This window comes from Muntiacus reevesi, chromosome 15 (genome assembly GCF_963930625.1).
Source record: "Muntiacus reevesi chromosome 15, mMunRee1.1, whole genome shotgun sequence".
In the NCBI taxonomy this organism is placed as follows: Eukaryota; Metazoa; Chordata; class Mammalia; order Artiodactyla; family Cervidae; genus Muntiacus; species Muntiacus reevesi.
The window spans coordinates 28,609,406-28,633,754 of NC_089263.1; the positions used below are offsets into that span (position 1 = coordinate 28,609,406).

At 44.4% G+C, this 24,349-nt stretch overlaps 1 protein-coding gene across 1 annotated transcript in view; it reads right to left on the reverse strand.

Moving 5' to 3' along the window:
* TBC1D2B (TBC1 domain family member 2B) overlaps nucleotides 1-24,349 on the reverse strand; it is an 88,683-nt gene that overhangs the window by 21,388 nt on the left and 42,946 nt on the right. Inside the window, exons 4-8 of the mRNA XM_065906451.1 lie at nucleotides 11,225-11,388; nucleotides 7,555-7,787; nucleotides 6,477-6,872; nucleotides 1,572-1,682; nucleotides 43-236 (exon numbers count right to left, since the gene is read on the reverse strand). Of these exons, the coding sequence (XP_065762523.1) occupies nucleotides 43-236; nucleotides 1,572-1,682; nucleotides 6,477-6,872; nucleotides 7,555-7,787; nucleotides 11,225-11,388 (1,098 nt within the window). The remainder of the gene's footprint in view (nucleotides 1-42; nucleotides 237-1,571; nucleotides 1,683-6,476; nucleotides 6,873-7,554; nucleotides 7,788-11,224; nucleotides 11,389-24,349) is intronic.

The window sequence follows — 24,349 nt, forward strand, 5'->3', positions numbered from 1 at the left end:
GAAATGGGTCCCACCGCCCCCAGGAGTCGTGAGCATCTTTACCTGACAAGATGAGGTTTAATGAACGCTTGCTCTGGATGCTCTGGACTCTCAACCTGCAGAGCGTCCTCCAGCAGCTGGGCTATGACATCCCGAGCAGGCCCCTGTTCTTCTGAGCAAACTGGGGTCTTCATTTCTTGGAGCAGTATCAAGTATTTGCTTTCTATCTGGCAGAGCTTGGCTTCCAGGCTAGAATACTGCAGAGAATGTGGGAGTTACCTCCTTGCAGACAGACACACAGGAAGAGCAATCCTCAAGTACCTCAAGCAATCAACGAATGACAAGCCCAGAACCACCAGGAAGTGAGCCAGAGAGAGACTATATCCCAGGCGAGAGATGAATTTATGCCACAGGCCACTTGTCTTATCTAAATGGTCCACTGAGCCCCCTCTTCCCTCTGGGGGAAGTACTGGTAATAAAGTAATAAGCACAGAAGTACTGGTAATAAGGCTTTTGCATGTCAACACATGAGTTCTGGACAGCGTTGAGGTGAACAGCAGAAACCAGGCCACACACTCATTACTGAGGTCAAGCTGAGCACGACTTGGCACACAGGCCCCAAGCAGCCACCTTATGGTATTTCAATACTTTCCTAGGATGCTGTGACCCAGCACCAGCTCCCATCTGCTACCTTATCAGACAAATCAACACATCCCTTGAAAACATGCAGGAACAAGGCCTGGGAAGATGCTCTGGGGACTGTTCAAAAGGTATATGAGGCATTTAATAGCTGCCGACACAGTGTCACTGAATTTCATTTGATTATCACTGGAATATCTGTGATGTCTGTACACTTGGCAAAGCCCTCTTTGAAAGAGAAATGAAAGGGAAAGTTGCTCAGTCGTGTCCAACTCTCTGCAACTCCATACAGTGCATGGAATTCTCCAGGCCAGAATACTGCAGTGGGTAGCCTTTCCCTTCTCCAGGGGATCTTCCCAACCCAGGGATCAAACTCGGGTTTGCATCAAACCCGCATTGCAGGTGGATTCTTTACCAGCTGAGCCACAAGGAAAGCCCAAGAATACTGGAGTGGGTAGCCTGTCCCTTCTCCAGCAGATCTTCCTGGCCCAGGAACTGAACTGGGGTCTCCTGCATTGCAGGCGCATTCTTTACCAACTGAGTTATCAGCATAGTCACATCTGATTCTCACACCAACCCTATCAGATTCAGAGAAGGCATCATGCTCACCACCCCCACTTATAGACACGGAACTGACTCACACAACTCAATAGCATAAATCAAAAAATCCAAACAACCTTAATTTGGGGGACCTCAGAACTGTGTCTTTTTTTTCTATAAAGTTCATTACACCTGTGAATAAAACCCACATCTCAGGGCATTTCTACTGTCTTCATCACAAAGTGAAATTAAACAGTGCTATCACTATATACATTTTAAACACATTTTGGTATCAGTAACCATATCCCTTCAAGCATGGGGGTTGAACTGATTTGAAAGCATGTCCATTTTTGAAAAGTTTCTGAATCACATCACCTCCCACCTGAGGACAGAACGTACGCACCCTGACCTACCTTTGCCATCAGATCCCTCTCTCTTCTTTCTGCATTTCTCCGTAGAGCTGCAAGTTCCAAGATTTCCTTATTTAGAAATTTATTTTGGGTTTTGTACCCCTGTAGATTATCCTGTTGGAAAAAAAAAAAGTTCATTGACTCACACTGGTTGAATGTTGATTATCCTTTATAATTAATATTTTGCTGCCTTACCAATCAAATAGCCCTTTCTGAAAGTGAAAGTTGCTCAATCGTGTCTGACTCTTTGCAACCCCATGGACTATACAGTCCATGGAATTCTCCAGGCCAGAATACTGGAGTGGGTAACCGTTCCCTTCTCCAGGGGGTCTTTCCAACCCAAAAATCGAACCAGGGTCTCCTACATTGCAGGTGGATTCTTTACTAGCTGAGCTACCATGGAAGCCCAAAGGGGACACTGCGGCTAGCCCTTTCTAAGTTAGAGCAAGTTCTAAGGAACTGAAAATGATTATTAGGCACTTTCTGATTAAGCTTTATGGCCACCCTTGACAGGGGAAGGAAAGTAGGGACCACTGCATAATGAAGGAGATCGGGAAATAAATCTACTTGATGGTGGTGATTTTTCTCAACTGACCTTAGGAGAAGTAAGTAGGACTTATGCCCTAAATCTATGCAAATACTTTATCTACCCACATACACTGAGGTGGTACAAAAGGTAATGCCTTATATTCATCTTGTTTTTTAACTAGAGAAACTGAACAAACTTTCTGTCCATTCTCATTTTTACTTATCCAGTTTATGTAGAAAAGGCTATACATATATACAATGTTCTTAAGAATTACACTTAATAATGAATACCTATAGCCTACAATGTATAAGGCACTTAAGAGATTATGTTCCTCAATTTTTTTTACATTAAAAAGATTTCAAACTTATGGAAAAGTTGGAAGAAAAGTACAATAAACAAAATATACCCTTCACCTAAATTTGCCAGTGGTTAACTCTTGACACATTTGCTTTATGTTTTAAGAGAACATCATAAGGACTTTCCTGGTGGTCCAGTGGTTAAGAATCTGCCTGCCAAAACAGGGCACACAGGTTCAAGCCCTGGTCTGGGAAGATTCCACATGCCACAGAGCAACTAAGCCCACGGGCCACAACTACTGAGCCTGCGCGCTCCAGAGCCCATGCGCCACAACAGGAGAAGCTACCACAAAGAGAAGCCTGTGCACCACAACTAGAGAAAGCCTACGTGCAGCCACAGAGACCCAGCACAGTCAAAAATAAAGAAATACAGAAGAAAAAGGAGAGAACGTCACAAGCTACTGACAAGTTCACCAGGTCCAACTCAAAATTCAGATCTGGCAGAAGCAGATGCTGTGTGTTAGCTTCAGCCCTTGAAACTCTGAGCAAAGGAAGGGAAAGGCGATCTTTGAGACAATTCGGGCAGTGATCTCTACATGCTCCCTACCAAATCCAGTCTTTTACAAATGTCCCCTACTCTGCGTGAAGTTCCCGAGGAATCTCTGATCCCTCAACCTCAGGAGGAACTACTCACGATAGTTCCAAGGGTGGTCAACGACCACTTTGGTCCAAGGCCAAGGCAGTCAAGAAAGGCCCTGACCTTTGTGCTGTCCCAGGACAGAGACTGCGGCCCCTCCCCAGAGATGTGTCCAGAGATGCCCACATCTCCAAACTGGGAACCACCGTGGTGGCATAAAATTTCCCTTGAAAACACAGAAGAATGAAAATGTTCCCATAGTCCCTATAATCGCTGACACTTACAGAGCAGCTAAGCATGGGAGAGACCCTCAAACTCACTTAAACCTCACAACCCTACTCTTTGGCAACTGCTCATCATCTGTTTCCTAACTGAAGAGCTGTCACAGGCAGGCCGTGCGATGACTAAGTGTGGGTCTGGGAGCCAGGCCTGCTGAGCCCCTGGCCAGGGTGCTTGGCCTCCAACTCCCACCTGAGCTCTGATCTGCATCACACGTTCTCAGTCTCAGCAAGACCACATGTCATAAAAAGGACTGGAGACAGCCGCTGTCAGACCCTGAAGGAGGTCCACAGACTTCCTTTTCTGATCTAAATCATGACGTTCTCCTTTCTTCTGGTGTCTGGAAGCGCTCGTATTTGGAAACAATGAGCAAACATCACCAAACGGCAGGCTGACTGAAGGAAGGTGAGCTAGAGGGCAACTGAAGAATACACTGGACCATGATGGGCACAGACTGGACAGTACAAGGTGGGTCGGGGGAGCAGGACACATGTCTTTAGTTAAACTTCGTGCTTGAGTCTAAGGAAGTCCTAAGTGCACCTCAAGGATTCTTTCTCTAGAATGACAATCACAGTCTTCACTTAAGACTCTAGCAGGGGGACTTCCCTGGTGGTCCAGTGGTTAGGAATCTGCCTTCCAACCCAGAGGACCAGGGTCCCACCCCGGTCAACGACCTAAGATCCCACATGCAGTGGGGCAACTAAGCCCGCACGCCACAGCTACTGAGCCCACGCGCTGGAGCCACGAGCTGCAATGAAAGATTTCGCACACTGCAATTACGACCTGACGCAACCAAAAAAATAATGAATAAAACAAAACTCTGTGGGATACCAGGTGTTCTGTGAAGGCTTTACATGGACTACCTCTTTAAACCCTTACAAGACTCTATGAGGTGAGTGCCATTTCTCAGATGAGGTGAACCAGCCTGCCTCAGGTCAGAGGTCATTAGTGGTAAGGCTGGATTTGAATATAACCAAGTTTGGCTTCAGAGCCCAGGCTCAATCTAAACCACCTCACCATACTGGGCCACATCCCCTTCCTCATTGGTGTTTATTACAGTTGTGATTCTGCTTTTTTCATTTTCATGCTTTCTAAACTAAACTCTGAGCTCCAGGAGGACAGAGACTGTCTGCTCGGTGCAGAGTACAAAGCCCACCACATGGCCGGCTGGCTGAATGAATGGGTACTAAGCAGGAAAAGCTGTATGTATGAAGTTATTCATGCAACAGCAAATCACAGGAAAGAAGAGAGAGGCTGATTAAATAATGATGACAGAATCAAAAGGTGGATAATGTGGAATACCCCCCGCATGCCCCAACATACACTGTGGTTCCACTCGCTGGTAAAACGTGCTCCCCTGCAGAGCACCACTCACTGCAGCCTGGAAACCAAACACCCTGGTGCTTCTCTCTAAATACTACCAAAGACAGATATGCTTGCAAAACATAAAATTCAGTTGAGGGACTTCCCTGGTGGTCCAGTGATTAAGACCTCGCCCTCCCAATGCAGAGGGCCTGGGTTCAATCCCTGGTCAGGGAACCAGGTCCAACAGGCTGCAATTCAGTGGTCACAGAAGGCGACTAAAAACCCCATGTGCTGCAATGAAGGCTGAAGAGCCCATGTGCCACAACTAAGGCCTGACACATCCAAATAAATACAAATAATGAATAATAAAAAAAAATTCAGCCAACCTTAAATATGAGACTGTAAAAAGGGATGTAAAAAAAGACTATAAAAAGGGACTCTAAAAAAAACTGTACGAAAAGGATGTATATTTAAGGTTGGGTACACTCTAGCTTGCGTGTATACACAAAACCAACTTTTACTGGCAACACTAACCAAGACCTTTCTTTTTTTTAACACGGCTATTTTTGCAGCAGTTATAATTATAAAGTAAAGAGATTGAGGGCTTTGGTGCTGCTGTTGCCCTTTTGGTTTTTCTCACCAATAAATCCTTCTGGCCTCACATTTCTACTAGGTGCTGTCCCTAAGAAGTGGTCACCACAGGAGGCCACATATTCCAACAAAGTCGCCTATTATTCCAGAGTTTTACTTTCCATTTAAGAGTTATCTTTAAGGTAGAAGCATGACTAACAGTCATCCAGTCCATTGACATTGCATGACAGGGACTGCTAGGCATGAAGCAGGCTCAGTAACGATAAGGGCAAGTCTTTGCCTTTCAACGATAAACCGCATTTGGGGGACAAAATATCCTCGGTGCCACATTAACTGCAGCCAGCTGAGGAAGACTTTGGGGCCAGCTGGGACTGATAGTTGCAGATCTGTGTGGGGACAGCTCGGGTCTGGGTTATACCAAATGCCTCTGTCCTAGGGGACACATCTCCACCTGAAACTTCTCCAAATTGAGAACTGATGGCAGAAAAACTTTGGGGGCCCTCTCGGTGGCCTGGCTGACAGTGTCCCAATGCTTTTCAGCTCTCTCCTGGGGCCAGGTAGGTTTCTCCACAGGACAGTCACCTTCCCCTTGCCTCGCAGCGTTCTCTGTGCTCATCCGCTGGTCACCACCCCAGGTGTGATGGGGAGAGCCACCTCTGGTCAGGAACCAGCCTCCCGTCCTCAGGGGCAGCCCAGAGAGGCACACAGGGAGGAGACTCTGCCCTCCCTGCTGGGCGTCAGGACGTCCCTGCCTTAGGCGTGTGGGCAACTGACTCTGTGAAGGCCCTTCTCCCAAGTATGCTGGGAGCCAGGGTCTGCTTCTCCACCTGAGCCCACGCCAGCGGTCAGGAATAATGCTTCCTCACCTGGCCTCCACGGTTTGCCAAGGTGGCTGTGCTGGTGACGGTCCATGCACAGAGGAGGCAAAAAACAGCCACCAGAGGTTACATGGAATAAAGAAGTTCTAAGGGTGTATAAATAGAGAAGTCACAGCTGCAAGGGAGGGGAAAGATCTGAAACTGTTCTGAGCTATGGCGACATCGATGGGCTCAGACTTTCATTTTCCATGGAAGCTTCTTAGGAAACTAATAGTTATCTGACCAGGAGTCTTGTGACACTTTTTTTTTTTTTTTTTTTAAAGGGCACAGCTGCTTTGCTGTCACCCAAACTAGCTCACCGAGGCCAGGTGCTCTAGAGTGACATCAATGGACAGACTGTTAGCGGATCTGGGGTTTCTTTTCCCATAACAGGCACCCAGGCCCTGCTCTTACTTTCAGCCAGTCCAGTTCCAGCTGGTCCCTGCCCGCGGGGGCGGCTGCGGGAGAGCCAGGCACACAGGTCGGGGAGGACGCGCTGCCCTCGCACTCGCTGAGCTGCCGGGAGAGCTTCATGATGACCTCGTCCTTGGCCTGGATGGTCTCCATCAGCATCCCCAGCCGCTCGCTGAGCTCACCCACTTTGCTCTTCAGCATCTTCACTTCCTGCTGAAGACTGTCCTTCTCCTGGTTGAACCTCTCCAGCTGGTTGGTGAGGCCCAGAATCTGGTCGTCCTTCTGGTGCAGAAGCCCCAGTGTGTCCTGAGGGACCCCATCACAAAGGCGGCTGCTTGTGAAGTACTTGTCGTACTGGGAGGACCGCACCGTCTGCTGCAGCAGCCGCACGAGCTCCTGGGAGCCAGGGAAGACGGATCAGGGAGCAGGGATGGGAGGAAAAGCAGAGGTCATGACAAGTCTACACGGAGCAACCATTAGAGTTTGAGCAAATGCAGAAATTTAATGGAAATACTTTAATACCCAACTTCCTCTTGAAGGATCTCAAAAAATAGAGAAGGAAAAATATTTGTTCCATAAAGGCTGTCTGCAGAGAACAATGATAGGAAGCAGGAAATGGTGGACAGGCAGACTGCAATTAGCAATGGTTCCCAGTGAACATTCATCCATATTAAAACATCTGAGCTCTAAGTTCACTGATCTGCTGAGGAATTAAGTATAATTAGGTGTGATCAGCTCAAAAAAAGCTGCTATTTAACAGGATGTGGAAACTCTTAAAAAAAACTGTTCACAGGTCTTGGGCTGGAATTACGCTCAGAGAGTGGGCGAGGTGCAGACAACACACTCCCCAGTTCACTCTGAGGGTCTCACGCTCCTCAGAATTTCAATTATCTGTGAGTAAACGACCAAGCAGAGGAGAAGTGCCTACGTCGGTGGCCATGGCAACACATAACTCTTAGGGGAAAAGCACCTACTGGGAAATAACAGAGTCAGAGAAACAAGAGAGCCGGGTTTTTCTCCTCCGGTCCCTGGCCTGCTGATGTGAGATACGACACAAACGTTGAGGAAGGAGAATTACCTTCTGACTGGCTAAGTCTTTTCTTAACCTTTCTAGCTCTTCCTGCTGGTTCTGGACAAGCAGCTGCATCTCAGAGGCTGGCTTGCTGGTGCTGCCGCTGCCTGATGGCACCTCGGGTGAAGGGTCACCAATACTGTGGCGATTTTTGTATGATCCAATCATTTCTTTCAAAGGGCGCTTTCCTTTATAGGGAATACGTCCAAAATCAAAGGGAAATCCTGAGCCAGTTATTCCTACATAAAAATAAAAGCTTGTTTAAGTTCAGCCCCGATCTTCCTTTCAGAAATTCCAATAAAATACATTAAAATACATTAATATCATCGTATAAGGAGTTCTGCGTGCATCACTGTGCTCCTACCTCGCTCCTGATGACAATCGAACTTAGAACCAAAGATGATCTTTCAAGTGATCACTTTTAAGGAAACCTTTCTCTATTTGATGGCTCAATTTTTGCATTGAAAGTATGAGTCACTCAGTCGTGTCTGACTCTTTGTGAGTCTTTGTGATCCCATGGATTATAGCCCACCAGGTTCCTCTGTCCATGGAATTCTCCAGGCCAGAATTCTGGACTGGGGGTTGCCATTTCCTTCTCCAGGAGATCTTCCCTACCCAGGGATCGAACCTGGGTTTCCTGCACTGCAGACAAGACTCTTTACCAACTGAGCCACCAGGGAAGCCAAGAACGTTTTCCCTGAGTAGGAACTGAACCTGGGCCGCGGTGGTGAAAGCACTGAACTCTAACCACTAGACCACATGGGAAGTTTAATGTTTAATGCTCAATTTTTGCATTAAGACAGGTGAAAAAAAAGTTAAACTGTACATCAGTACTAATGAGGAATTTATGACAAAACTGTACTATACCTCTCTCAAGATTCTTTTGTAATGTTAAGTTTGTTTCTCCAAAGATCTGTTCGAAGCCTATATGTTCACATCACCATTTTCCAATTTCAGGTACTTTGAGGACCAAAGAGAAAGAGACACAGACCAGGGAAAAACACGATTGCTCCAAGTTCCTGCAGCATCAGCATCCTGAGCACAAAGTATCCCTTCCCTGGGCACCTCAGTGAGGGTAGGGCCTGCATCTACAAGGTTAGCAGGCAGGACTTAGAGATACACCAGGGATTCCTGGCTGCTTGTTTTCTGCTCATCTGTATTTACTAAAAGAAAAAACCAAAAAACCCCACAAAAAACCCAAGTTTATGCTTTCTTAATTGTAAATCCATTTTATTCTCTTTCTTAAAAGTACTAAGATAGCCAAATAAATTTTAGTGTAGATGGGTTTGAATATATATTAAAAATGTAAAGAGGAGACCCAAGAGTACATACTAAACAGATTCCATTTCTATAAATTTAGAAAGCAGGCAAAACAAAATTTACGATGTTAGGAGTCAGGATGGTGATTGTGGGGTGGAGGGAGTGGGAGGTGATGCAGTCACTCGAAGGGGGTCTGGGGACGGGGGCTGGCCCCTGGCACTCTCCTGTTTCTTCAAGTAAGTGCTGGCTACATGGATATGTTCACTTTGTGAAAATGCATCAAGCTATGCATTTCTGACTAGAGGGCTTTTCTGCATGTATAAAGATTAGCTTGTTGCTGTTGTTGTTGTTCTGTCATTAAGTTGATTCCAACTCTTTGGGACACCACTGACTGTAGCCCGTCAGGCTCCTCTGTCCTTGGGATTTCACAGGCAAGGATACTGGAGTGGGCTGTCATTTCCTTCACCAGGGTATCTTCCTGACCCAGGGATCAAACCCGCATCTCCTGCATTATAGGCAGATTCTTTACCGCTGAGCCACCAGGGAAGCCCATGGAGGTTAGTTTACTTCCCATGAATAACATGGACAAGAAGCTGGTGGGCTGATTCCTGATTCACAGGAAATATCCATGCATCAACAAGATACAAACCAGAGACATCTCTGTCTCTCTGTGTCTTTCACACGGGCTCCCTCTCAAAGGGCCAGGGGCTGAGCAGAGACTAAGAAGGCCTGCCCTCCAGCAGTGCTGGAAGTTCATGCCTTGATCAAGTCACTAAGACTCACTCATTCTTCCTTTCCAGTCTTGCTACTGTGCACCCTTCCAGCTCATGCCTAGAGTCTCTAGGGGAAATCAGAACCAACAATATTTACCTTGAACAATCCAAATCCCCAGCCTAAATCCCTGTTCCTCCAGGAGGCTTTCCCAGTTCACAAGGAGCCCCTCTATGGGATGCCCCCCCCAGCCCCGAGCTGTGCCACACACTGGGTCACAAGGCACGCTCAGCTTGGCCATATCTTCACTACGTCACACTGGACCACAGGTTTCCATGTGACCATCCTGCAGATCACAAGTGAACTCCCCACCAAAGCAAGTCATGGTGGTCCTTTCCCAGGGGATAGAAAAATATTTCCTTTAGTGAACACGTGCTCTCAGTAAAGATTTCCTAAAACTCTGCCTCCTATTCCTGCCAGCCCGTGCCAGAAGCGAGCACAAGGAAGAATATCAAAATTATGTATTGCTATTTTACACTTAAAACATTGATATTCCCTCAATGGATCCATGGCTGTGGGACCATAAAAGGCTGCTTAACAAAATGCTGATGGAGAAATGTATGAATGAATCAGGCTGACACCTTAAATCCTGATGGACTTTAGTATCACAGAAAGAGGGAAAACCAGATATTACATCTTCCAGATGTAATTCAACAAGAAATAAACAAAACCCTCAGCCCCTACTCCACCCCAAAATATACTCTAGTCATAATTAAAAGTCAACCCTGAATCTGTGCAGGCCTCTGCTCTAGCGACCAGTGTATACAGGAAATACTATGTACAGAGTATACAGGAAATACTGTGTATAGTGTATACAGGAAATATTGCATACAGTGTAAACAGTGTATCAGCAAATACAGGGATGGAGGAGCCTGTTACATGACCTTACAGAAATACCATCAGCAAAATCCAGAATGTGGGTAATTCCTCAGCATGAAGACTCTGTTTCTTCAATAAGCAGAGCAAGGTAAATGGAAGACAAAAAGAAAACAGAGAGCTGTTCAGCCTGAAAGAGACCTAAAGAGACACACAACTAAACAAACTTGGGGCCTTGTTAGCACCTCATTTGCTCAAGTCAACTGCAAGCAATTACAGAACAACTGGAGAAGAAGACAGGTAGGACTTACTGTAGCTGTATTTGGGTTTAATGCTGAGGCTATGGTTCTTTTAAAGAGTCATCTCTTAGATATACATACTAAAATGTTTACAGATGCAATGGATTAATATCTAGAATTTACTTTAAAATAACCCAGCTGACAGATGCCAGGAGGGGCGGGAGCTCAAAGAAAGAAGCCAAAGCTGTGGAATATGACACTACATTTTCTACTTTTGTGTGCATTAACACATTTCTATAAATAGAAAGTTTTCTTTTTAAAAAAAAAACAACAGTATTTCCGTAAAGAGCACCACGACTTCTGGATTTCCCATTTCCTGAAAAAGTCTCAGAACCATAGGACAGGTCATTTATTTATTTCTTGTGACATCTCATTTTTAAGCTGTTATGTTTTGTTTCCCACAGAGAGAACAGAACTCCCATTGGGCCTCATGCTCCTAGTGATACCTGTGACCAAAGGGTCTCCGACAGCATCAGGGGTTAACAGATGGCGGAGGTGAGAGCGACAGACAACAGGGACCACATCCATACCTTTGTTGCCTTCAGGGACCTGCTTCTTCCTTTCTTCCTGCACCATGGACTCCTCCAGTTCCTTAGGGCTCGGCTCTAGAAGCTCCCACTCTTCATTGGTGTAAAACACACTCCTCCGACTATCATTATGCCCTCTCCCAGGACGGAAAGAAGACATTGAATTTCTATTGGGACAAACAAAATGTTTAACTTTTTAAAAAATGGCAACGCAGAATGTAATGTCATATATGGACATGAATTTGAGCAAACTCCAGGAGATACTGAAGGACGGAAGCCTGACATGCTATAGTCCATGGGGTCGCAAAGAGTCAGACACGACTTAGTGACTGAACAACAGCAGCAACAAATATCACATATATACGACAGGCAAAAACTAAAATCTGATTGTAGCAAATGTTGGTGAGGATATGGAGAAACAAGAACTCTCATACACTGCTGGCGGCACATATAAATTGGAACTATTACCAGGGAGAACAATTCAGCAACATACAGATAAATTGAAGAGGTTTTACCCTAAGGCCCAACAACTCAGCAGGAAATTCTTCAACATGTGTCAAGGAGACACAAGCAAGAACATCCACTGCAGCACTGTTCATATTAGCAAAAATCCCAAACAACCTAAACACCTACTGACAAGAGGATAAATAAACTGTAGCATATTCATACAACCAAATACTATACATCATAAAGTGAATTTGTTCATTCAACAAATATTAATTAAGTGCCTACTATGTGCCAGGCACTAAGTGTTTGGGATTTGCTAGTGAACAAATATTCTGGTCCTTGTGGAATGTACATCCTATCTAAGATTACATGAAGCATATGGACAAATATTCTTTAAATGCTGAATGAGAAAAGAAAAAAAAACAGAAGAAGGGCATGATTCATGTTACTTTTTAAATTTCAAGATAATACTACTAATAGACATCATTTATAGATACATACATACATAGCAAAACTTTAAAAATCCACATAAGAATGATAATTATCAAATACAGAATACTGGTTACTTCCATGAAAGGCAAGAGAAGAATGAGATCGTGGAGACAAGAGAGGATTTGAGCTGTATCTGTAATGTTTTAATTTGTGCTTTTAAAAGTGCAGCAGAAATATGACATAGTTTGGTAGTGGCTACCCAGGTAGTAACTCACTACAGTCTACACTTGCCTGTGTGATAAAATTATTTCATTAAAACTTCTAAAACCTAGGCTGGGATTTCTACTTCCAGGAAAGATGGGCTAAGAGGAACTAGATTTATAGTCATCTGAAACAACTGACAAACTGAACAAAACAGAGGAAACAATGATTTTCAGACACTCAGACATCAGGCTGCACGGGGCAGTGGCCCCTGAGAGGTGGAACACGAACAAGGCGAGCCCTTCCCCTGACCAAGGATAGTGCCTAGAGACTTCCAGGCCACAGTGCTGGCAGTGGGAATCCAGGGGCGCTCTGCCATGAATTGATAAGACAGAGATCGGACTCCCAAGACAGGTGGAGTTCAGAGGGCATAGTACTGGAGAGAAGGCTGTACAGAGGGCTACAGAAACGTCAGAGGGTTCCTAAGTCTCCAGCTGAGTAGTATCAGGCTTGTGTGTAAGAAAGTCACCTGTGACTGGGGAAAGAACTCCCTACAGGAGCAGAGGGAACTATCCCTGAGGCTCATACAGAGCCAGAAATACTGCAAAGCCCCACCAGCCAGAGTGGGATCTCCTGCGCTATCAGGTAGAGTACTCAGAAAAAGGTTACTGACGTTGTCCCTGGACTAAAGGCTGTTCTTATATTACCTAAAGAGCTTGAACATGAACTTCAGAAGTTTTAAACTGTTTCTGAATAATTAAGCTACATTCCAGAACAAAGCTTAAGAATATATGTAGGACTTCCCTGGTGGTCCAGTGGCTAAGAATCCACCTGCCAATGTAGGGGACATGGGTGCGATCCCTGGTCTGGGAAGATGACACATGCCGAGGGGCAACAAAGCCTGTGCGCCACAACTATGGAGCCCAAGAGCCTGGAGCCTGTGCTTTGCAGCAAGAGAAGCCACCACGAGAAGCCTGGGCACCACAGCTAGACAGCGGCCCCACTCGCTGCAACTAGAGGAAGCCCACACACAACAGCAAAGACCCAGCACAGCCAAAACTAAATAAATAAACAGAAGATACATGTATGTAGGAACACGTAAACAAAAAAATCTGGCACTCAGGTAAAACTCATAATATTGACATTCAATTAAAAAAAAAATTATCAGGCCTGCAAAGAAGTAGGAAAATAGAACTCATTTTAATGAGAAAAATCAATAAACAGACTCAGAAATGACAAGTAATAAAATTAGTAGAAAAGAATTTCAAAAGTTATTAAAACTGTTTCCCCATGTTTGAGAAGCTAGAAGAAAAGCTAAACATGTTAAATAGAGATATGAAACATGTTTACAAAACTCAAATCAAAACTTCTAGAGATAGAGGAAAACATAAGCAGAACAATCTGTGACATAAATTGCAGCAATATTTTTTTAGGTCCACTTCCTAGAGTAATGGTAACAAAAGCAAAAATAAACAAATGGAACATAATTAAACTTAAAAGGCTTTGCACAGCAAAGGAAACCATACACAAAATGAAAAGATAACTTACAGAATGGGAGAAAATATTTGTAAAGAATGAAACTGACAAGAGATTAATTTCCAAAATATATAAACAGCTTACAGTTCATACAGCTCAGTATTTTTAAAAACAACAACACAAACAGAAAAATGGGCAGAAGATGTAAATAAGACATTTCTCCAAAGAAGGCATACAGATGGCCAACGGGCACATGAAAAAATGCTCAACACTGCTAATTATTAGAGAAATGCAAATCAAAACCACAATGAGGTATCACCTCACACCAGTCAGAATGGCCATCAACAAAAAGTCTATAGATAACAAATGCCAGAGAGGGTATAGAGAAAAAGGAACCTTCCTTCACTGTTGATAGGAACGTAAATTGGTGCAGCTACTATGGGAAACAGTATGCAAGTTCCTTCAAACACTAAAACTAAAGTGACCATATGATCCAGCAATCCCATTCCTGGGCATATATCCAGAAATCATGAAAACTCTAATTCAAAAGATACATGTACCCCAATGTTCACTGCAGCACTATTAACAATAATCAAGACATGGAAGCAACCTACTAAATGCCTTTCAATAGATGAATGGATAATGAAGATGTGCTGTGTAAACACACACACACACACACACACACACACACACACACACAGGGCTTCCCCGGTGGCTCAGTGGTAAAGAATCCACCTGTAATATAAGAGCTGCAGGAGATGTGGCTTTGATCCCTGGGTCAGGAAGATCCCCTGGAGGAGAGCATGGCAACCCACTCCAGTATTCTTGTCCGGAGAATCCCAAAGATAGAGGACCTGGTGGGCTACAGTCCATAGGGTTGCAAACAGTCAGACACAACTGAAGCCACTTAGCACACACATACACACACACACAATGGAATATTACTCAACCTCAAAAAAAAATACTGTCACTTGCAGCAACATGTTTGAACTTAAAAGATTATCATACTAAGTGAAGTAACTCAGAGAAAAACAAATATCATATGATATCACTTATATGTGGAATCGAAGAAACTAACACAAATGAACTTATCTATAAAACAGAAACAGACCCACAGGCATAGAAAGCAAATTTACAGTTATCAAAGGGGGAAGGAGGTGAGAAGGGATAAATTAGGAGTTTGGGATTAACATATACACATTACTGTATACAGAATAAACAAGGACTGACTGTATAGCACAAAGAACTATATTCAATATCTTATAATAACCAATTACACTTCAATTTTTAAAAATCTAGAGTTAAAACTATGATGTCTATGGTGAAAATATACTTGATGGGATTCATAGCAGATGAGACACCACAGAAGGAAAGGTTAGTGAATATGATGACAGCTAAACAGAAACTATCCAAATTAAACAGAAGAAAGACAAAAGGAAAAAAAGGAAGAAAATTAACAAGCATGGTACAATGTTAAGCAAGTAATAATGTCAACTGAGAAACCTGTATTCAGGTCAGGAAGCAAAAGTTAGAACTGGACATGGAACAACAGACTGGTTCCAAATAGGAAAAGGAGTATGTCAAGGCTGTATATTGTCACCCTGCTTATTTAACATATGCAGAGTACATCATGAGAAACGCTGGGCTGGAGGAAGCACAAGCTGGAATCAAGATTGCTGGGAGAAATATCAATAACCTCAGATATGCAGATGACACCACCCTTATGGCAGAAAGTGAAGAACTAAAGAGCCTCTTGATGAAGGTGAAAGAGGAGAGTGGAAAAGTTGGCTTAAAGCTCAACATTCAGAAAACTAAGATCATGGCATCTGGTCCCATCACTTCATGGCAAATAGATGGGGAAACAGTGGAAATAGTGGCTGACTTTATTTTTGGGGGGCTCCAAAATCACTGCACATGATGACGGCAGCCATGAAATTAAAAGACGCTTCCTCCTTGGAAGGAAAGCTATGACCAACCTAGACAGCATACTAAAAAGCAGAGACATTACTTTGTCAACAAAGGTCCGTCTAGTCAAGGCTATGGTTTTTCCAGCAGTCATGTATGGATGTGAGAGTTGGACTATAAAGAAAGCTGAGCACCAAAGAACTGATGCTTTTGAAGTGTGGTGTTGGAGAAGACTCTCTTGAGAGCCTCTTGGACTGTAAGGAGATCCAACCACTCCATCCTAAAGGAGATCAGTCCTGGGTGTTCATTGGAAGGACTAATGTTGAAGCTGAAACTCCAATACTTTGGCCACCTGATGCAAAGAGCTGACTCATTGGAAAAGACCCTGATGCTGGGAAAGATTGAGGGCAGGAGGAGAAGGGGATGACAGAGGATGAGATGATTGGATGACACTACCGACTCAATGGACATGGGTTTGAGTAAACTCTGGGAGCTGGTGACGGACAGGGAGGCCTGGCGTGCTGCGGTTCATGGGGTCACAAAGAGTCAGGTATGACTGAGTGACTGAACTGGAACTGAACTGGAATGTCAACTGATGTTCAACAAGGATGCCAAGAAATTCAATGGGGTAAAGACAGTCTTTTCAAAAAGTGGTACTACAATTGGTTATCTGTATGGGGGAAAATAAACTTCAACCCTTACCTCACATAACACATAAAAATTAACTTAAAATATATAAATGAGTAAGAATTAAAACCATTAACATTCTAGAAGAAAAGAGGCAAGAAAATATCTGTGACACTGGGTTATTCGAAGATTTCCTATACAGAACACAAAAAACACAATCTGTAAAAGATTAAAATGATAAAATGAACTTTATCGAGATTAAAAAGATTTTCTTCTTTGAAAAATATTTGCAAAACCTATATCTGATAAGAGAATTGTATTCAGAAAATACAAAGAACTCTTAGAACTCAATAATAAAAGAAAAAACAACTCAATTAAAAACTGGATGAAGGACCTGAACAGTCATTTCTCCAAAGACACACAGATGGCCAACAAGCACAGGAAGAGATACTCAACATTATAAATCAATAGGGAAATGCAACTTAAAACTGAACCGAACCACACCCACCACAATGGCTAAAGTTAAAAACACTGGTAATGCCAAGTGTTGGGAGGGATGTGTAACCACTGCAAAGGTCATGTACTGCTCATGGGAACACAGAACGGTACAGCCACTGGAGGACAGTAGGGCAGTATCTTAACAAGTTGAATACACACTCAACTAAAGAGCTCATCAATCCCAATCCCCCATATTTACCCAAAAAAAATGAAAATATGCCTACACACAGATGTATAACAGCAGCCATGAAATTAGAAGATGACTGCTTTGTGGCGGGAGAGCTATGACAAACCTAGGCAGTGTGTTAAAAAGCAAAGATACCACTTTGCTGACCAAGGTTCATACAGTCAAGGCTGTGGTCTTTCCAATAGTCATGTATGCATGTGAGAGCTGGACCATTAAGAAGGCAGAGTGCCGAAGAATTGATGCTTTCAAACTGTGGTGCTGGAGAAGACCCTTAAGGGTCCCTTGGACAGCAAAGAGATCAAACCAGTCAATCTTAGAGGAAATCAACCCTGAATACTCATTGGAAGGACTGATGATGAAGCTGAAGCTCCAATACTTTGGCCACCTGAAACAAAGAGCCAACTCACTAGAAAAGACCCTGATGCTGGAAAATATTGCAGGCAGGAGAAGAGGGCAACAGAGAATGAAATGGTTGGATGACATCACCGATTCAATGGACATGAACTTGGGCAAACTCTGTGAGATGTTGAGGGACAGAGAAGCATGGCATGTTACAGTTCATGAGGTCACAAAGAGTCGGACATAATTTGACAACTGAACAACTACACATAGGACTTGGATATGAATACTCAGAGCAAGCATTATTTATTATAGCCACAAACTGGATATAAACCAAAAGTCTCTCAACTAGTGAATGCATAACCAAATTGTGATATATCCATACTTACTGCATACTATTCAGCAATGAAAAAAGAAAGAGCTATGAAAACACTCAACAATATAGATGAGTCTCAAAAAGATGATGCTCATGAAAGAAGACAAATACAAAAGACTACACATAGCATGATTCCATATACACAAAATCCTTAAAAATTTCATATAAAGGGGCATGAGAGAACTTTATAGGGTGGTGGAAATGCTCTATATTTTGATTATATATGTGTTTACATGACTATGTATAATTTCTAAACTCCATCAGCCTGTACACCTAACATAGGTAAATTATACTTCAGTAAGGTTATTAAAATAAAGAAGAGGAAGAAATGTGCATCATTCAGTTTCCTGAGGCAGATTAAAGGTAAGGGGGGGTGGAGGTAACTTCAACTCTAGTGTGAATCAGATGATATTCTCATGTAAAACAGTCATTTTTTCAATGTTTTACATTCTGAAAGCATGATTTTTTTGCCTTGTTTGAATTTCATCAAAGTGCTTTAAGAATTTAGAAGAATGTAGAGAAATTACTTAATACACTTATGTTTCCCTCACTCTACTGAAATTCACAGACAACAGCACAGAGGAATTCCCCAAGAAATTCCCCACTATAACCCAATATGCAATGTTGTGGTAAAGTCCGACTTTATAAAAATTATACCATGGGGAGAAAGCTATTTCAAAATTGTTGCTCAGAAGAAAAAGAAACTCTCACAAAAGCTTCATAGGATTTTTGTCATTTCTTTGATACAACTGCTGAGTAGAGGCACCCTGGACCCTCTACACGGTAAAGTTTCCCTGACCCTGTCAGAGCCAAGGTCTCACAGCAGCGTTCACTCACATGCCACAGGTTACTTCCATCATCATCGATTCGAGGAGTTAAGTTCTTCTTGCCATTTGCCTGAGCCTTAGAACTATGCTACTCAGCTCTGGTCCTTAAACGGATACAGAAGAAGGACTGAGAGAGCAGGGAAGAACTGAACATGTCTGGGGAGAGAGAAGAGCAATTTACATGACTTGGGACTTCCCCAGCTTGGCCATGCCATCCCTACCCTGTCTCGGGGCCCACATGTGCAAACACCATGCTCTCACCTGCAGCCAAGGGACTGAGCCTTGGTTGGGGGAGGTACCACCTGCCAAGCCTTAGGTGATGAAGAAACGGGATCAGGCTCAAAGCAAAAGCCTCTTTAAGCTGAAACACTAGTTGCTGCTTTTCAATCTTATGTGGTGAGAGCCAATTCTGTGACTGTGCCGCATGAGGGTCAGTAGAGCACACGCTTCTCAAGCCCCTTGTCCTGTCCCCTCTCGTCAGCAGAGGGCTCTGCACGAGTCACGCACTACTCAAGAGTTCACACCAGTATAACACGGCTCTGCTGGCTGATGCTTGAGGCCACTCCTGGACAGTGCTAGTTCTTCAAAGAACCCAAGGTCATTTGACAAACCTTTGAGCAGAACTTCTGTGTCCTTCCAGGCACCGTACTAGGTGCCTGCTGTTTTGTTCAATAAACACTCGGCTACTTTGATCTGAAAGGTAAAGTCAGGGACCACCGGACAGCCAAATGTCACCTTGATAGCTGCATCAGGCTGAACTTTTACAAACCAGCACCAGCAACAACACTGCGTATCAACTGAACTCCAATGAAAGTTTAAAAACAGACAAAAAACCCAAACACCAGCAACTATATAATTAATAAGGAAACCTCTGGTTCTAGGTACACATATTTTAGTTTGATTTTTCTACATACAGTTTAAAAGGTTTATCTAAAACAGTAATAATTTCAATATTCATTTCGACTCTGATAATCAGCTAGAATCTTATAGGCTGACAGAATGGCTGGAAAAATACCTCATCAAATCCTTCAAGAGCTCAAAGCTCCACAAACACCCTGCACAGCCAACGTTGGGGCTCTATCATCACCTTGCCTATGGCAGGAAGACAACTGCAAAAGGAGGGCAGGCTACCTCTGGAGTGCCCAATCAGCTCTATCCCTCCTGACTACAAGCCCCAGCAAGAGAAACAAAAAGTAGGGCGGGCAGGGCTCTGACTGGCAACAGCTATCCAATGATGCAGTGTTTCCTCTTGTACATTCAATGATTCAGAGAGATTCTCACAAAGATATGGAAACATATGTACAAGGACACCAGGACAATGTTATTTGAAATGATTTATTTAAAAAAAAAAAAGGCAGAAATAACCAAAAGGGACTTGCAGACGTGACTGAGATCTTGAGATGAGGAAATTAGGCTGGATGATCTGAGACAGCCCTGAATGTTATTATAAGTGTCCTTATAAGAGGGAGGCACAGGAAGATACCACTATAAGAAGAGAAGCTGGCTAAGGGACCAAAAAGAGTAGAGCAATGTGGCCATGGGCCGAGGAATGCTGGCAGCTTCCAGGAGTTGGCAGAGGCCAGGGATGCGTTCTCTCCTAGAGACTTGAGAAGGAACCAGCCCGCTGACACCTTGACTTTAGCCCAGTGAGACTAATTTGAACTTCTGGCCTCCAGAACTCTAACAGAATGAATTCATGTTGTTTTAGCCCACCGAGTTTATGGTAATTGTTAACAGCAGCCAAAGCAAACAAATACAGCCAGTCTCCAACAAGCTACTGCCCTTAGAACCATGGGCTTTGCAAGACTACTTTTTGTTACAGTCCGTATTTCAACAGGCATTGAAGTTTGGAGCATCATGTCTAAAGCTAAAATATATTTACTGTTGATATAATGACTTGGGAAAGAAGTGTCATCAGAAAGGCCCTTTCCAAATCATCCTATACATTTAATATGGATAATGAGTTCACCAATTCTAAAGTCATCAAAACAAACATCTAATAAAATGTGCACTGCCTCATGTTTAAAAACAACTGGACTATATGATGATCTTTTACCTTTATCTAGTCTGTTTCACTTTTTCTATTTCATATTCAATGCTCTCATTTCATTTAGTTTAGGTTTTCCAATTTCTCCATCTCTTCCTCCTTTTTTTTTGATGTTCTTTCTCAAGCCTTTAGCAAGCGCAGTAGAAAAGCTTTTGTATACATATATATATATATAAAATATGCATAATATATACCCTATAAAACTTATGAATTTTTGCCTAACTAAAAAATTTATGACATTTTGATTCCACATTTGACTTAGTATTACTAGAATGCTAGATTTCTAATTTAAAAAAATAGATATGCAACAGTTTACTGTATAGCACAGGGAACTATAGTCAATATCTTATAATAACCTATAACAGAAAACAATTTCAAAAGTAACATATGTGTGTATGTATAACTGAATCACCTGCTGTGCACCTGAAACACTGTAAGTCAACCATACTTGAATAAAATACACATATTTAGGAAAAAAAGAAAAATATATAAATTGGGGTTTCCTATGGGAGAGATTGAAGGCAGGAGGAGAAGGGGACGACAGAGGATGAGATAGCTGGATGGCATCACCGACTTGATGGACATGAGTTTGAGTTAGCTCCGAGAGTTGGTGATGGACAGAGAGGCCTGGAATGTTGCTGGTCCATGGGGTAGCAAGGAGTTGGACATGACTGAGCGACGGAACTGAACTGATGGGGGAGAAAAAATGTGCACTGCCCCCCCCCAAAAAAGAGAACCAAAGTGAAAATAATCTCATCTTAGAATTTCCGGGCAGGTAGAGCTCTACTGGTTCCCTGCTGCCCATAGGACAGACACTAACTACCCCATCACTTCACCCTGGGCCTCCTGGCCTCTTCAGCAACTCTTCAGTCACCACCTCCACTCAGCAGCCTACGCTCCCAGCACATGAACTAGTGAATTTATGAGACCCTGTTCTGCCTTCCATACCTTTGCAAAGGTGTCTCTGCACTTGCCCTTTCCTTTGGCAGGTCCCACCTCACATTTCAAGTCCCAAGTTAAAACTCATCCTCCACGGCACAGCCTTGCCCTCCCAAACATCTCACCCACCGCCCTCTCAGTGCACCCAGGGAGGGTGACATGCTAGGTTCAGCCTTCAATTGCATCCTACAGTGCCTTGTGACAGGACTCCTTACCTGCCCATCTGTCACCCCTGAGGACTGTAAGTGCCTCAAAGGCAGGGAGGGACCACCTCTTATCCAAGGGAGCATGCATGCCACACAGGAAGAGGGGAGAAGAAGATGCAAAGATGACTGAGAGTGGGAGTGCACAGCCAGGGCAGCCTTCAGAGCAGCGTTTCTCAAACTATGGGCGGCAACCCGTTAGCAGGTCAGGAGACTGCACTAAAGAGCCACAAAATCAATTTTGAGGGTCATGATGAGAACTGTTTTAATACACTGGAAGAAAAAACAGTACGTAGCCTTACTAGATGTAATAATTAAAATTCTACGAAATGTCTGTTTGTTTTGTGTGCTTACAAACACTATGCCATTATGTATGAATAGATATTATTTGCTGTGGATTCCCAGTCAAAAAGGTAAGCAATGCTTCCTTAGAGAGAAAGTCCTACCCAGGAGGCCAAATAGAAAATACAGCACCCAAGGAACTGCAGTCCCTGGCAGGAGGGTATGGACAGTGCCACCCACACAGGTGTGCAGGGCTGAGGACAGACAAACCCTGAGGAGCAGGAACAGAGAATGCTTCTGGGCCAGAAGGGTACTGAGCCTTTCTTTCATTCATCATTCCTTCCTCCAGCAGGCTGCAGACACCCGCCACACACAAGAGCCCATGTGCGGAGCTGGGGATACACCCGGCCAGGACAAACGGGGTCCTTGCCCCTGGAGCTCCCAGCCCCCACCTGGGAGGTGGGCCACAGACAAGAACACAAAGAAACAGGATAATTATAAGTGGAAGTAAGGCTGTGAACGAAAGCACAGGGGTGAGTAGAACGAGGCTCCTATGAAGGGTGACCGGGAGTCACCAGGAGGAGGGAGTCCTCCCAGCAAAAAGTCAGCCTGAGGCAGGGCCTGTAGGGAAGACAGAGTGTTTGCAGAAATGAAAGAGGTCAAGCATGCCTGAAACTGGGGAGGGGTGGAGGGCGGGCGGGTAGGAAGCGGAAGGGGGAGATGAGCCCTCTGGCCCTCGAGGCCACGTTCAGCAGTACGGCCTGCAGCCTAAGGCGAGGAGACTCTTCCTGCAAAGCTTGAACTAGTGGTGAGGACTGATTGAGGTCACTGAGAGCAGGGTTCCTGCCACAGGTGGGCCCAGGCCCTGCAGAGGGTAACAGGTACTGGCAGTTTCTCCTTCCCAGCCCCCAGTTCTAAATACCATGGCTGCTGCTGCTGCTAAGTCGCTTCAGTCGTGTCCAACTCTGTGCGACCCCATAGACGGCAGCCCACCAGGTTCCCCCGTCCCTGGGATTCTCCAGGCAAGATCATGGCAGATCTGGGCCAATCTTGTCCTCCCTTGGTGGCCCTGAACAAGGCACCTAAGTTCTCTCTTTCCCGTGTCAAGGAGGATGACCACACATCTCAGCCAGGGCTGTATGCCATAGCCATCGCTCCTCTCACAACTGCAGCAATTTTCAGGGTGGTGTCACACAACCGTGCCCCTTCTGATGCATGGGTTCCTGGAAGTGCGTGGCCAGTGGAGGTGGCGAGGACAGCTGAGACAGAGGTGCTGAGCGTGAACCCCACTCCCAGGAGATGTCAGCAAGGACTGGGCGCTGATGCATCAGGGCGCAGACAGCCCGGCCAGCTAGTGCAATCACTGAAATTCCACCAGCCAGGGAGTTGGCCACCCTCCTCCACACTCGCCTCTCTGGGAGGCCAGGCTTTAAATCGTCAGTGTGGGGCAGCAGTATGGTGACTAAATTCTTTCTTGGTATAAACATAGCTCAGCTTTATAGGGAAAACCACAGATGAGTACCACGTTACAGCTACTGGGCATGAATGACTTCCCCAAATTCACCAGTCATCCCCCTGCTTTAGGCCAGGCCCTCTGCTATAGACAAGATGAGCCACCAGCCATGGTCCTAGCCAGCCAAACCAGAACAGTCTCCTGAGAGCACCAGCAATTCATGGGAATAACTGTATCTACCTGGCCTGAGGGCTCAAAGGGATTGAAAAAACAAAGGGTCAGAGCAAGGCTAGCGGCAGGGCCAGCGGAAGACCCATCAGAGGCAAGACTGGAAGGATAAGGACACTTCCTTAGCCAACTCAGTCTCCACACCCATCCTCCAGATAGGCACCCTCTCCACTGATGGATAATAAAGACCCACTTCACTTACTGGCTCAACGAAGGCAGGGTAACGACAGTAGCAGCAATACCAGCAGCACTGGATCGGGTAAGCACTCTCTACTGAGCACTCACACTGAGTCAGACACTCAGCCAGGCAGATCTTATTAATAACCTTAACCTTCACACCCAACCAATAGGGAAGGGTATTCACACACACACACAAACACACACATGCCAATTTACTAATGGAGAATATAAAGCTCAGAGAAGTTAAGAAACTGGTTCAACATCACACAGTTAATGAGTAGCAGAGCTGTGATTCCAAAACCCAGGCTGACTACCAAGAGCACGAGCCGCAGTAAGACCCCACTTCTGTTGCTCACTCGTGTGTCAGGCATGGCTAAGCGCCTGGATGGACGCCCAGTCCAGACCCACAGAACCACAGGGCTGTGCTCACCGCTATCACATAACCTGTAGCACGGCTGCAGCCCGAGCACCTCCCACGCAT